The sequence below is a fragment of the Grosmannia clavigera genome (assembly GCF_000143105.1).
Source record: "Grosmannia clavigera kw1407 unplaced genomic scaffold GCSC_113, whole genome shotgun sequence".
Lineage (NCBI taxonomy): Eukaryota > Fungi > Ascomycota > Sordariomycetes > Ophiostomatales > Ophiostomataceae > Leptographium > Leptographium clavigerum.
In genome coordinates this window covers 94,815-108,372 of record NW_014040831.1, presented here as the reverse complement: position 1 = coordinate 108,372, position 13,558 = coordinate 94,815, and the positions used below count along the sequence as shown (strand labels likewise).

General features: G+C 58.0%; 5 protein-coding genes across 5 annotated transcripts; 3 read left to right on the top strand and 2 right to left on the bottom strand.

Annotated features, from left to right (window-relative positions):
* Positions 1–34: 34 nt before the first annotated feature.
* On the top strand, positions 35–1,305 carry CMQ_3372 (anaphase promoting complex subunit 10; the record flags this gene model as incomplete). Its single annotated transcript, XM_014319310.1, has 3 exons — positions 35–179; positions 270–708; positions 768–1,305. The coding sequence occupies 3 exons, from the start codon at positions 35–37 to the stop codon at positions 1,303–1,305; spliced, it is 1,122 nt and encodes a 373-aa protein (XP_014174785.1).
* Positions 1,306–2,732: 1,427 nt separating this feature from the next.
* CMQ_3549 (benzoate monooxygenase) lies at positions 2,733–4,904 on the bottom strand (the record flags this gene model as incomplete). Its single annotated transcript, XM_014319487.1, has 4 exons — positions 2,733–3,618; positions 3,702–4,318; positions 4,400–4,545; positions 4,616–4,904. The coding sequence occupies 4 exons, from the start codon at positions 4,902–4,904 to the stop codon at positions 2,733–2,735; spliced, it is 1,938 nt and encodes a 645-aa protein (XP_014174962.1).
* A 1,298-nt stretch (positions 4,905–6,202) lies between these two features.
* On the top strand, positions 6,203–7,227 carry CMQ_4198 (fumarylacetoacetate hydrolase family protein; the record flags this gene model as incomplete). The annotated part of the gene is made up of 3 exons (XM_014320136.1): positions 6,203–6,762; positions 6,837–6,971; positions 7,026–7,227. 3 exons carry the CDS (start codon positions 6,203–6,205, stop codon positions 7,225–7,227), a joined length of 897 nt encoding a protein of 298 aa, XP_014175611.1.
* A 717-nt stretch (positions 7,228–7,944) lies between these two features.
* On the bottom strand, positions 7,945–9,028 carry CMQ_3762 (uncharacterized protein; the record flags this gene model as incomplete). The annotated part of the gene is made up of 2 exons (XM_014319700.1): positions 7,945–8,591; positions 8,650–9,028. The coding sequence occupies 2 exons, from the start codon at positions 9,026–9,028 to the stop codon at positions 7,945–7,947; spliced, it is 1,026 nt and encodes a 341-aa protein (XP_014175175.1).
* A 1,190-nt stretch (positions 9,029–10,218) lies between these two features.
* On the top strand, positions 10,219–11,801 carry CMQ_4116 (uncharacterized protein; the record flags this gene model as incomplete). Its single annotated transcript, XM_014320054.1, has 3 exons — positions 10,219–10,530; positions 10,590–11,349; positions 11,410–11,801. 3 exons carry the CDS (start codon positions 10,219–10,221, stop codon positions 11,799–11,801), a joined length of 1,464 nt encoding a protein of 487 aa, XP_014175529.1.
* Positions 11,802–13,558: the final 1,757 nt, after the last annotated feature.

Genomic DNA, 13,558 nt, shown 5'->3' with positions numbered 1-13,558 from the left:
TGCACTGCAGACGGGCCAACCAGCGAACGGCGTTATGGAGCCCAACAATCGTCTCCGAGGGCTGAGAAGACTGTCTAGGCGAGATGACAGCTATGCCTTGGAGTACAATCGTGACCAGCTTGACCACCGAATACCTGCGATAGAAGCGTCTGACGACGAGGATGAGGACGATATTCTAGGTAGGGCCCTTTTTATTAGAGCATCCCACATAATGCTGGAACGTACATATAATTGAGGTTGCTCAAGACCTCCGGCTGACTGCCCTTAAGGTCGGAGAATCAGATTTGGCCGTGCAGACATGGAGACAGCAGCTCCAGGCGAAGACACGGGCTCTCGCCCCCGTGGCAACGCCGTATTCCAACGTCACATGCGGGAAGAGGTATGGGCGCAGGACGAGCCGGAAGACGATGACAGCGGTGTGGACGAGACGAGCCTCAGCGGTGTGGACAACGGCGACGCGACCGACAGCGACGGCCTGACGGGGCACTACGGAGAGATAGCGGACGAGGACCTGCTGGACGAGCAAGACGGCGACTTTGAGTTTGGGTCGCAGCAGGACATGCCTAATGACGAGCCGATGATCTCGTTCGACCCAATGCTCTTGGGCCTGAAGGAGATCAACAACCTGGCGCATTTCAGCGTGAGCAGCCACAAGCCGGGGAACGGCGTGGATGAGCTCCTCATCGACGACCTGAACAAGTACTGGCAGTAAGTTTCTGCGCAGCAGATCGACAGAGAGGGTAAAGCTGTGATTGACACGTTGGCAGATCGGACGGCCCGCAGCCACACCTGCTGACGATACATTTCCTGCGACGGGTGGAGATTCGGGCGATTCGATTCTACGTAGATTACAACCAGGACGAGTCGTACACGCCGACGGTGGTGATGCTATCGGCGGGAACAGGCCACCACGATCTGATCGAGTTTGCGACGCTGTCGATGACCAGCCCGGTGGGATGGCAGGAAGTCGACCTCAGCGGGGCCGGAGGCGGCAACGACGGTCAATCGCTCTGCTGTTGGATCGTGCAGGTGAAGGTTAAGGAAAATCACCAGAACGGCAAGGACACGCATATCCGGGGCATCAAGATCTACGCGCTCGACGAGAACGCGCCGCCGGCAGACATGGCGCTAGATGAGCTTGCCCTGGTGAAGGCGCGGGCGTTGCGGGCAGTCAAGGACGACGCGATGGCCGGGGACGACTATCTCTTCGAGCGGCTCATGGCCCAGTCTCCCGACCGGCTTCCTGGCATCCCGGAACGGTCGGGTAGCATCTCAAACTTCCTAAGGGACTCAGAAATCCGGTAGGCAGCAGCAGGCAGCGGTGTTTTGTCAAGGGAGAGGGATTTTGTATTGGTTGGGAGCCGGACGGCAGGTAAGAGTTAATCACAGCATCAACAGGCAAGTCGATTTCACGAAAGCATTGTTTACGACGGTATCTTTCACAAGTTTTGTAAGATAGTTGCTGCCATCCGTCAGGGGACAATTGTGGCGTAAACGGAAAGACCCGAAAGTTTAGGCAGCGGGGTTACTAAAGCAGGGGATGCATGCACCCGCAGAACAGAATGATCACGCGCTTTTAATCACTCGTCCACAGCACGGCTCTCGAGCAGCTCAAGACCTCCCAGCCATGACAGAGACAGCCACGGAAGACGACCGGGCCATGGCTGCACAAGAGCTTTCCTTCTTCCGCGCTGCGCTTGGGGCATTTGCAAAGTCGGCCGCCCACTTCCAGGTAGTCTGCACAGCTGCAGACGGGCGACAGTCGTCGCAGCTGCTGCAGCCACTGCAGCCTCGCGCGTCAGTACAGCGTCTTGTCGTTTTAGACTCGTCCTTTAATCCGCCAACAGTGGCCCACATGCAGATGGCAGCAGCTGCAGTACAAGATATACAGAAGCAGCAGCAGCCACAGAGCTCATGCCGACTGCTGCTGCTGCTGTCAGTCAACAACGCTGATAAGGCACCCAAGCCAGTGGCCTTTGAGCAGCGGCTGGCAATGATGCTGGCCGCAGCCAAGGACATGCACCGCAGAGGAATGGCGGGGGAAGCCGGCAATCTCATGCCAATGCCGTCCATCGACATTGGCCTCACGTCAGAGCCCTATTTTCCCGACAAGAGCAGTGCCATTGCGGCGTCAGACTTTTACGCCATCGGTGGAGAGACAGCCAAACCTGAAGAAGTTTTTCTTGTCGGCTTCGACACGCTCATCCGCATCTTTGATGCCAAATACTACACGGCCTCCAGAACAACTGGCGACGACAATGACCCCTCTTTGACACCAATGCAAGCCGCACTGACGCCGTTTCTCCGTCGATCGCGACTGCACGTGACGACTCGTCCGGATGACCAGTGGGGCAGCGAGGCCAAGCAATGGGACTGGCTGCAGACCCTGGCCGGGCTGGGTGGCGCCGAGGACTGGGTGGGCCGTGTCGACCTGATCTCGAATCGGTATCGTGGAAAGGAGGTTGTCAGCAGCACGATGGCACGGGCGGCAGCAAAGGCGTGTGACTGGGGACAGCTGGCATCATATGTCAGCCCGTCAGTACTTTCATGGATCGAGTCACAAAAGCTGTACCGCGAGTAGGGCGGCTGCCTAAGTGACAATCTACAGAACTTGTACTCAGAAAGGAAGGAATTGTTATAAGCCGAGCTGTCTACAACCGCTGACTATTTACAAGCGGAAAGGCCATTCTTCCTGCTTACCACGCCACCAATATACGCCTCCTGTCTCGCACTCAGCTGTCTGCATTGCCAAACCCGAGCACGGCCCGCATGACCTGGAGCAGCTTCAGTGCACAGGCATCGGGGCTGTCAAGCACCTCTGGACAGCGCCAGGCCACGAAGCGGTCTGGCCGCACGAGCACGGCGCCTGACTCTTCGACGCCGCGCAGACGCTCCCAGTCAAAATATACGTCCTCCCACTCCTGGCGGAAGCCGATGGCGTGGACGTCGAGAGGCGGGCCGAGCTGGGCGGTGACGGCGGCGGCAGCAGTGCGCCAAGCGTCACGGCCGCCAATACCAGTGAAGAGCACGAAGCGGCCGTGGCCAGCGAGGTCGATGGTCGAGGTGGCCTTCTCAGGAGTCGCGCGGTTGAGCCAGACATGCGGCAGCCGCACACCGGGATACGTGCTGGGGGCATAGTAAAGGACGGGGTCCTCGGCGACCTTGCTTCCTGGCGGCAGTGCATACGGAGCCGGCTCGTCGGCCGTGTACACGGCCGTGCTGTTTTCGTACCGCTGGCCCATCTCGATGCCGAGGCCGTGAAACTCGTGGGCGGTCTGTTCAATGGCCGCCTGGAAGACCTTGCGACGCTCCCGGCCGGCGGCAGTAGGGGCCCGCAGCTCGTCCAGAACGGCACGGCGGGCCTCGATGTCTGGCGGAAACATGCCCAGGGCCTCCCAAACGGGCTGGTGGTCGCGTAGGCCTTGATTAGCGCGCGCGATGATGGCCGCGCCGACGGGCTGGCGCTCAACGCTGTACGAGGCCAACAGCGCCGGGGCGGCCCAGCCGCGCTGCACGTATGATATCTTCCAGGCCAGGTTGAAAGCGTCCTGGATGCACGTGTTGGAGCCGAGGCCGTTCATGGGCGGGTGACGGTGGACGGCGTCGCCGAGACAGAAGCTGATGAGTAATGGATGGATTAGTAAGCAGTTACGACAAGACGCAAAGGCGTGCCGAATGAAAGAGGAACGAAAAAAGCATACACATCCCCGACCGAGTACGATTCGGCCACGATTTCGTTAATGTGCCAGCGCGAAACGTCAAGGACTTCAACGGGTGTGTCATCGCCGATGAAATCTTGCACCCGCTGGCGACACTGTTCGTGGCTGGGCTGCTCGGCCGCGAGATCGGCCCCGGGGCTCGGCATCAGGATGAACAGCCACTCGTGCCACGGCTTGACCATACGGGTGAGGCAGGTCCAGCCAAAGTCTGGGCTCTCGCGGTCCGGCTGCATGATCCAGTGGAGGTTTCCGCGACGAGGACCGACGAGATGGGCCAGGTCAGCTCGCACGAGCACGTTGACCGCGAGGCCTTGGCCTGGCTTCCGGAGAAGCGGCAGCTGCAGCTGGCGCACCACCTGACTCTGCGCACCGTCGGCCCCAAAGAGATACTGTGTGCGGATCCGATATGCCAGGCGCGTCACGCGGTCGTGCACCGTGGCCGTGTAGCGCTGGGCGGCCTCGTCGTACTCAAACGACGCCAAGACCGTGTCGAAGCGCACGCAAAATCCGCTGCTGGTTGCACGCCTCACCAGTATCGGCTCCAGCAACGTCTGCGGCAAGTCCACCGGCTCGCACGGGCTCGCCGTCTCATAGTCGCCCTGTGCGTGTGGCCTGTCAGTCGGTCGTCGCCGTGGTCGAGCCCGAGCCCAGACTGCCTACCCTCCTGCTCACCTACTGACCTTTCTCTGCGGATCGTTGCCCCAAGAGTATATACGCGCATACTCCTCGCCAGCCATGCTGTGGCACCACCGACTGTGCTCCATGCATGCTCCCTTTGACGCCGCCTTTGTTGTCTCCTGGTCGAGACCGATGTCCCGTAGACACTCTGCAGTTTCCCCTGCTGTCAGCCAGGCGTCTGGACTCCGATTGTCTCCTATATGCCATCCATAACCCACCCTGAGCGGCCATGTTGGTGATATGAGCGCGCGGCGTGTTGGCCGTGCCCGGTGCCGCGCTGATCACGATCCCTTTCAGCCCGTATGATGCCAGGAAGCAAGCCAGGGACGATCCTGCGGGACCAGCGCCGATAATGAGGAATTCCGTCTCGAGCACTTCATCGCTAACAACCGATGGCACAAAATCCTTCGATGTGGCCCGACGACCGCTGCTACTTGCTGCGGATGCGGATGCTGAAGCCGCGGACATGCCGTCCCCATTGAGGCTACTGAGGCCAGGAGGAGACATCTTCAGTCGATTCGTTTTAGATGCAAGATATGAATGGTTTGAATGGCACTTTTTCCGACAGAATGAAAAGAGGGATCTCTTCTTATGCTTTGCCATGAACGCAATCAGTGGTGGACAATAGACGTCTAAACCAGCTTATCCTGGCTGGCCCACGGTTGATCCATCTCGAGTGGATCTTGTCCTGTGCTTCGTCTGCATCATTCTGAAATCAACATCTCTCCACCCGGCTTTGCTTCCTGCCGCTCCGATCGGCATGCAATCGTACGAGCAGATAACAGCGTCCCTCCCAGGATGGCCCGTCGTTTCCCCAGGGCCGTACGGCTAGAGCCGCCCAGATCTTCCACCAAGTCGGCCTCGTTCGCATCAATAGCGCAACTTCTAACTCGACGTAGACTGATCGTAAAATCGTCCACATTTCTTGGCATACACGGCGCAGTTTGACAAAGCAATTGTAATCAGGCCCTCCTGCTCTCCTTCTTCACGTATCCACATATGCACGTCGTGCATGCATGTCGTTACAGTACGACTGGTCAGTTGCCGTCTTGGCCAGTTTGGGAATCTGCTTACCCATACGGGTCAACAGCTGACAAAAGAATAACAAAGATGGACAATGGGAATCAGGCAGTCTTGGCAGCATATCACAGGCCTGGTTAGGTCACCATCAACGCTGGGGCTGCCGATCGTGGGTTAGACGGGATGGAAATTCGGCAGTCCTTTATTTTCGCCCTTGGCGTTCGGTTCTTGATATTACCGGATGCTCAGCGAAAGGACTTATAGATCGACATGCGCCTGACTTCTTTCACGTACGGCCATAGATACTGGAAAGCACGGGATCCCGTCCGCTCTCCCCTAGTTAAACCAGTAATCGGCGGATTAGTAGTTGGGTCGGTGACGACCAGCGAATACCCGCTGCTGTACGTTTTTTTCCCCTTGGGATTAAATAAGGACCCTATCGTGGAAATAGAACTCTGCCAAATATCATAAGTCCCTGATCCAGCCTTACAATCTTGGGCTCTTGTTCTCATCCAGCCGAGCCTGACCTCGCATCGCAGCCTTGTTTTCAGCTTGTCATGTTTGCTGAAGCTTAATTCGCGTCGAGGGTGTCTCACCTCTCCGTTGGCCTGCATCCTTTGCATGGCGTCCGATATGATGCATGACTAAATTGAACCCGAGTGATCGATGTTCCCCGAAACGAGTCCGCCGCTAGCCCCCTCCAATCCTTATAACTTACGCGCAACCTCGCCTACTACGATAGTCTGAGCACATACCAGTAATTAAGCACCGACCCAGTGGCCCGCATGCCCTACAGCTGGACACATCTCGTCCGTTTTTTGGCCAAGGAGGACGGTCAGGTCCACCTAGGCCAGATCGATGCTGCCAAGGTGCCCGACCTAGGCCTAGCGCTCGAGAAGGGCGAGACGGTGACGGTGCAAGTCGTCGAAGGCGACGTGTTTGACGGGGTAGTAACAAACAGGACACTGACCATCTCAACGGTGAGCTTTGGGCTGTTAGCGGTCGTCTTTTTGACACCCTGGCTGACTCGGGCACTTTTGAACAACTGCTCGCGCTACTGCGCCAAGATCAGGTGCCCCTTATCCGCTGCATGGGACTCAACTACCGCGACCACGCCAAGGAGGCCGGCATGCCGATTCCAGACACTTCATCAAGCCGCGGACGGCGCAGGCAGGCCCGTCCCCGCGCGAATCGTCGTGCCCAAGATCGCGCAGGACGGCACAAGCGACTACGAGGCAGAGCTGTCGCTGGTCATCGGCAAGACAGGCCGCGACATTCCCAAAGAGCAGGCACTGGACTACATGCTGGGCTATACGGCGAGCAACGACGTCAGCGCACGGGCCCAGTAGCTCAAGAACAGCCAGTGGTGCTTTTCCAAGGGTGAGGGCGGGCGAGGCAGAGAAGAACACGGCAGAGCAGCACTGACGGCACAGGTCTCGACGCGTCGGCTCCCATTGGGCCGGTCTTGGTAGCGGCATCTGCCATCGTCGATCCTCACAGGCTCAAGATCAAGGCAATTCTCAACGGTGAGGTCGTCCAGAACTCCAACACGAGGTGAGGCCGTTCCCGCGGCCTTGACGTCATCCCTCCTGCCGCTGACATGCACAGCGAGATGATCTTCGATATCCCAACGACAATCGCGTTCCTGTCACAGGGCACGACGCTGGAGCGTGGCACAATCATCATGACGGGCACCGGCCCCGGCATCGGAGCTATGCGCACGCCCAAGCTCTCGCTAAAACACGAAGACGACATCCGCGTCGAGATTGAGAAGATCGGCACGCTGATCAACAAGGTCTACCACGAGTAGTGTTGGAAGAGGGAGGTGACTGATGGCTCGGCCACACAATGCCAACTGACAGCAAACCCTCTTCGCCGACAGATTCTTTCAGGCTTCTTGCCCCGCACTCTTCCGCTGTGGGGATGCCATTAGCGTTATTTCCCCCCACTAGTCCACTAGCCAGGCCGCCATTAGTGCTTGCATTTATGGTGTTCTATGTATCATCAAGAGTTCGGCCCACACCTGCATGTTGCGTGTGAAGATGCCTTGCTAAGTACTTCAGCCTGAGTGGCCAAGAAGATGTGGCGGTATCTCCTCTCTTTTTCTATGGGCCGTTCGGATGGTTGCTTCATGCAGCCCTGGCCACAAAATCGGAACACCTTCTGCAGTAGCCCCGCGTTTGAAGAAGCGGCACAAGAACGCTCGCTGTTCCCCAGGTTGTAGCACGACTTGCCGACACGGAGACACAGCTGCCCGAAGGCAAGACCGAATCACATGTTGGCTGGCCTGCCGCTAGCCAAGTCCTACAATGCATGTTTTCAAGATTCCGATAGGGGCGGAGGTCCGGCACCACAGACTGGGTTTCTCGTACGTAAATCGCTCTCAAAGGAGGTCCAGACCGTCTCAAGCTCGTTATAGTTGCTCCCACAGTCGGCACTACCTGACGCATTACTCAAAAGTAGGCCTAGCATGAAAATACTCCGGTCTTGTCCAGCACCCAGCTGTCCTTCCACATCAAATGATTGTTTATCCCTGCTTGCTCTCCGCCTCTTGCCGTCTCAACTCCGCTCGGAAGACATTTGTGGTGCCATGCGTCGGTGACCAGCTGTCACGGTCTGTCAGCTGGATGTCTGTGGCTGCTGCGGGCTCTGCCTTCCCAGAGCCCCCGACAGCATCATGTGATACTACTGTCGACACGCCCATCCGAGGCTGCTGCTGCAGGAAGGATGTTGTCCGTGTATTCTGGTTGCCGGCAGCATCCCGGCGGCCGCCACCGCCGCAGCAAGGGAGCACCCGGCCATAGCGCCTCCAGGACCATGCGCAGAAGCACAGAAGCACGATGGCGGCAAGGCCCAGCACGACGGGCAGAGCCACCGCCAGCGCAGACACATGGTGGCCGGATGACAATGAATGCTTGGCCGAGGTTATGACCACGGCTGGCCCGGTGGCTCGCTCTGCATTGTTGGACGTGTCCGTGTAGGAAGCGTAGATTGTGGCATCAACGGAAGAGGCGCCGAGGGTGGTCAGGAAGGAGGACTCGATGGTCCAGACGTAGAAGCCCTGGCTGGCGTCGATAGTCTTTGAGGCGAAGTCAGAGACGCTGCCAGTAGTGTTGTACTGAACACCGATCTCGACAGTGGCGCCGGTATAGAAGAAGGTCGTGTCCCAGGTGACTGGGCTGATCAATAGTTGTGACACGAGACAGAAGACTCCTCACAGGAACAGACTCACCATAGTACGAACTGCCTGGGGCCAGCTCGCTGCCGTCTCCCGGCTGACAGAAGGGCTTGAAGTATCCCTGGTAGTTGCTGCACGTGAGAAAGGCGCCGGCGCCGCTGGAGGTGGCCGCGGTGGCCACGGCCGGAGCTGCGGTCTTGGTGGTGGTGGAGCTTGAGACGACCAAGACGTAGGTGGCAGAGTGGGTCAGCTGACTGGGCGGCGCCGAGATGGTCGAGCCCTTGGAGACGGTAGGCGTGATGGTGACCGCACTGCCCGAGGCATCGACGGTGACCCAGGGACTCGGCGCAGAGTCGACACGAGGGTGGAGGACGGCGGCGGCCGCGAGAGCCGGCAAGGCCAAAACGGCTGCCAGGGTGGCCATGGGTAGCATGTTGAGCCGGGGATGCAGAGACGGGAGAGAAAAAAAAATCACGGAAGAAAAGAGGCGCAGTGAAGCAGAGAGCGAACCGGACAGTCGAGGGAGCAGAGAGACCAGAGAAACGGATCGGAACAGATAGGCGGAAAGTTGCCGGGCGGAAAAATGCAAACGAGCCGCATGCCTTAACCACCGACGACAACGTTATTATTAGTCTACTGCGGCAGGCAATGATGGCTTCATTTTGACGATTGCGGGCGACCAATAAGAAGTCACATATAGACAGGCATGGTCTAGTTCGCTCTCGAGCTGTGAGCTGACTTTGGTTCTAAGCAAGTACCCCGCACCAGCGCAAAGTTTTTTCTCCCTTGGCCTTGTGCTTTTGTGAGGACAGTACGGAGTACAGCGGCCAGATTTTCTCTTTCCACGCGAGCCAGCTTTTCCCGCTCTCTCGTATACGCACGAGTACTTTCGTCAAGCATGCCGCCTGCCCATTGTGTTCCCGCAGCCTCTTTCATTGGCTTTTAGTGTTTTTCCACAGCATCCGACCCTCCGGCGCCCACCCCTCAGCTAGCGGCGTCGCTTTGCTTATTGCCAGCGCTACTCTGCTGGCTAGAGGCGCGACCGGACATGGCTCAATTGAGCTGTCGCTCGCAGCTCTTGTGGTGGCTTACCAATGTCGCTGTGCTGTTCCTCTGCGTCGTTTCTGCAACCCTTCTGCAATCGCGCTGCAGTTGTGCTGCAACTGCTCAGGAAGAGAAAGAGGTCCAAGAAAGACATCGTAATGCGTCTTGCCGGAAGCGCAGGATTTAACTCGTATTTTATCCTCTTGGGGCGATGGGTGGGGAGGAGTTTTTCTACTTGTCGTTCAGGTCCAACAGCCTACCCGAAAGTGCATTGGTACATTGGTCAGACGCAGCTGGCCGATTTCTCGGCACATGTCAAATATTGGCTGTTGGCTGTTGGATATTGATATTGGATCTGGGGCAGCTATGGCCGGCGTCCTTCCTGCAATCGTCCGACCGCTGCTGTGAATATCCACTTCTCACACCGGTGTGCACACCTGTGCCTTTCTTACACTTAGAGTGACTCGGTCCCTTTTTGTCTCAATTCTGCCCTGTCCTTCCTGTCAGTCTAGAAGCTCACCAGCTTTCTGCCATCGCCGACAGCCTCCTCTCCTGCCTCATTCCTCAGTGTACGCCACGATGAAGGCTTCCCAGCATAATGTCGCCGCCGCCTTGGCCATTGTCGGTCTGGGCTTGCATGCCGCAATCACCTCTGCCGCGAGCTGCTCCACGGTCCTTACCCCGTCCTACAACACGCCGGTTGTAGCCAGCGGCTGGACCGCACAGATCGTCGCCAATGGCCTGCACAAGCCGCGCAGCATCCAGTTTGATAGTTCCGGCAGCCTGCTGGTCGTTGAGAGCGGAAAGGGCGTTTCGCGCATCGTCTTCACTGACAAGGGCAAGACCTGTCTGGAGGTGGCCTCGTACACGACCGTTGTAAACGACACCAGTGTATGCCACCTCTCCTCCCTTTCCATCTGTCCCGTCCCCTCATATACTGACCTCTCCAGCTGAACCACGGCCTCGTGTTGACGGCCAACGAAACCGTCCTGCTGGCCTCGTCCGTCGCGGCCGTCAATGCCTACGTCTACGATGCTAAGACCGGCAGCGTCAGCGGCAGCTCCCAGACCGTTGTCTCCGGCATGAGCAACAACGACCTGACCACGCGCACGCTGCTCATGTCGACCGCCAAGGATGGTACGCTGCTGGTGTCGCGCGGCAGCTCCGAGGACTACGACGAGGACGCGCTGAATGTCAAGTCCGGCCTGTCGCAGATTCGTGCCTTTGACCTGAGCTCGCTCACGGCGTCGTCCTCGGACGTCTCTGCTTACGACTTTGACACCGCCGGCCTGCGCGTCGGCTGGGGCTTGCGCAACTCGGTCGGCATGGCCGAGCACCCCGTCACCGGCGGCATCTTCGCTGTCGAGAACAGCATTGACGATGCCACCCGCGAGGGCACCGACATCCACGAGAACAACCCGGGCGAGGAGCTCAACTACCTCGGCACCCTGTCGGATTTGTCGTCCTCCAAACAGGGCAGCAACTACGGCTACCCCAACTGCTTTGCCGTCTGGAACACATCCATCCCCGACAATGCTGGCCTCGTTGTCGGCAGCCAGGTCAGCATGATCGTCAACAGCACCTACAACGACACCACCTGCGCCGACACCACCGTGTCGCCGCGCCTTACCTTCCCGGCTCACATGGCTCCTCTGGACATTATTTTCACATCCGACGGTGCAACCGCCTACGTCACCTTCCATGGAAGCAGTAAGACAGCCCTGTTCCACTCTCTCCCCATGTCCCTGGTTCCAAGCTGACCCTCAATAGCCGACAAGACGGCCAAGGTCGGCTACCATCTGTCTAGTCTCGAATTCAACAGCACCACCGGATCGCCCGTCGACGACGACACCAGCACGACTGCTCTGACCACCATCCTGTCCAACCCAGATCTCACCCAGTGTCCTGGAGCCTGCTTCCGTCCCGTGGGCCTCGCATGGGATGCCTCTGGCCGTCTGTTCATGTCGTCCGATGCCACTGGCGAAATTTATGTCCTACTCAAGTCTTCCTCCACCGCCACTTCCACTGCCAGCGGCACCATGGTGACGCCCACAAGCAGCGCTAAGAGCGCCGCGGCACCTGCCGCCCTCTTCAGCCGGACCACGGCTCTGCTGGCCGTTGCATTGACCGGATCGGCGACGGTGCTGCTGAGTGCGTTTTAAGGAATGCCAGCTTGTTAGGAAGGCGCAATACCACAGTAGAATCGCAGAAGAGGAGGAACGCACGCTCGGCAGACTGCAGCTACGAAATGAATGAAAATAACAGAAGATATAATTTATGTTCAGCATGGGGGTACTCGAAAGTTTCGGGCCCGATTTCGATCCATCACGTGAAGTTGGTCGGTCAGATCTGCTTCTTGCGGTGGAGTGCGTGTGCTTAAAGTCTTGGGAGGCCTTGTTGCATAACAGCGCGCGGATCTGTGGTTCATCTTGAGGCTGTATTGTTCCCAGAGCCTAGGTAGCGTTTGCAGCGGTTACTCAGCCCTAGCTCTTCCCGTGACGGCCCCATTCGTATGATGTGTTGCCGCTCTTTCCCTTTCTGGTAGTTTATCGTCACTCGAACGGATGCTCTGTCGTGCTGAGAGATATTTCTTGAATATCCTCTAGCTCAGCGTCACGCAAAACGCGGCATGCCCCATAAGCCATCATTTGACAATGTAGTCGACAGCTATATGTTTGTCGGTTCCAGACGACCGCCAGGATGCGATGGCAGACTCTGCATCGGGCGTTTACTTTTACCGAACTCCTTTGCTGGAGAAGCCTTCTGTGGGTCCCGGGGGCACATGCACCATGCCAATACGAGAAGGAGCTGCTACGACGTAGGCCCGGCAGTCTGGCCAGAGAACCGGTCTGGCCACTATACTCCGTACGTGGTGCTGGGCGTGCAAGAATCTGCAGGGCATTACGTACTCCTGGATGCCCGGACGAGTCGCCCAAGCTGCACAGCCCCCAACCGGACTACGACTACTCCCTGTGGTGGATCGAAACAGCGTGCACACGCCCCGTTGCGAATGGCAACCACCTGGAGCTGCTACTATGTAGCCAATCGCGTCTGTGGCGCTCCCCAGAAGGCCTCACTTGCTTTTTCGCCATTCCCCCCAGACAACGAGAAACCCACAAAATACGTGTCGATAAAGCGCTATCTGCCTCTGGCATGTTGGGTTCAGACCTCCCTGCCAGGCTTGGATTTCCATGTCGCCGCATTCGTTGTCTTCTGCTCGGCCAAACTTTACTGCAACTCCTATGGCCTGTCATCCGGACCGGAAACGCCTTTGAACCCCTTTCCCGTTTCCATCATCCATTCTCGTCAACCCGGCCAATCTGCTCTCATCTTCCCGACGATCACCAAACATCTCACACGACAGGTGTCTCAAGTTGCGGCCCCTGCAGTCTGGCCTACCAGTAGCAGCCTCTCGCCCTCCATCTCTCGCCAATTAGCAACCTCTATCGAGCCGGTGAGCTGACGCACAATCCCAGAACCGCTTGTTGCATCGCTATTCTCGCCCGGCCCCTGAGGCGATCTCCCCCCATCGATTTTATTTTTACCGTCGCACCGCTGCGATCAGTACAACACGCCCCTATCGTTGGCTAGGGAACATTATCACTACGCATCTGCAAACGTGCCCATAACGGCCCCTTTCCCTGGCGCACGCAGCTGGCGTTGGAGCGTTTGAGGCATCGCCCCTCCTCTCGCGTCGCCTGTGCTCTGGAACATTTCTTTTCTCGCACGTTCCCTCTATAGCACAGCCATCGGAACACAAAATAGTCCGCAATTCCCGGACTTGAATACCACTTCCGTCGACCTTACTCCGTATATCCCGCACGCAGCTTCCTCTTCGATGCCCCATGACAGCGTCGGTTTATTCAGCAACAGTCTCCAGAACCAAAACCAGTATCTTCGACACAGGCCTTCCTTCCCG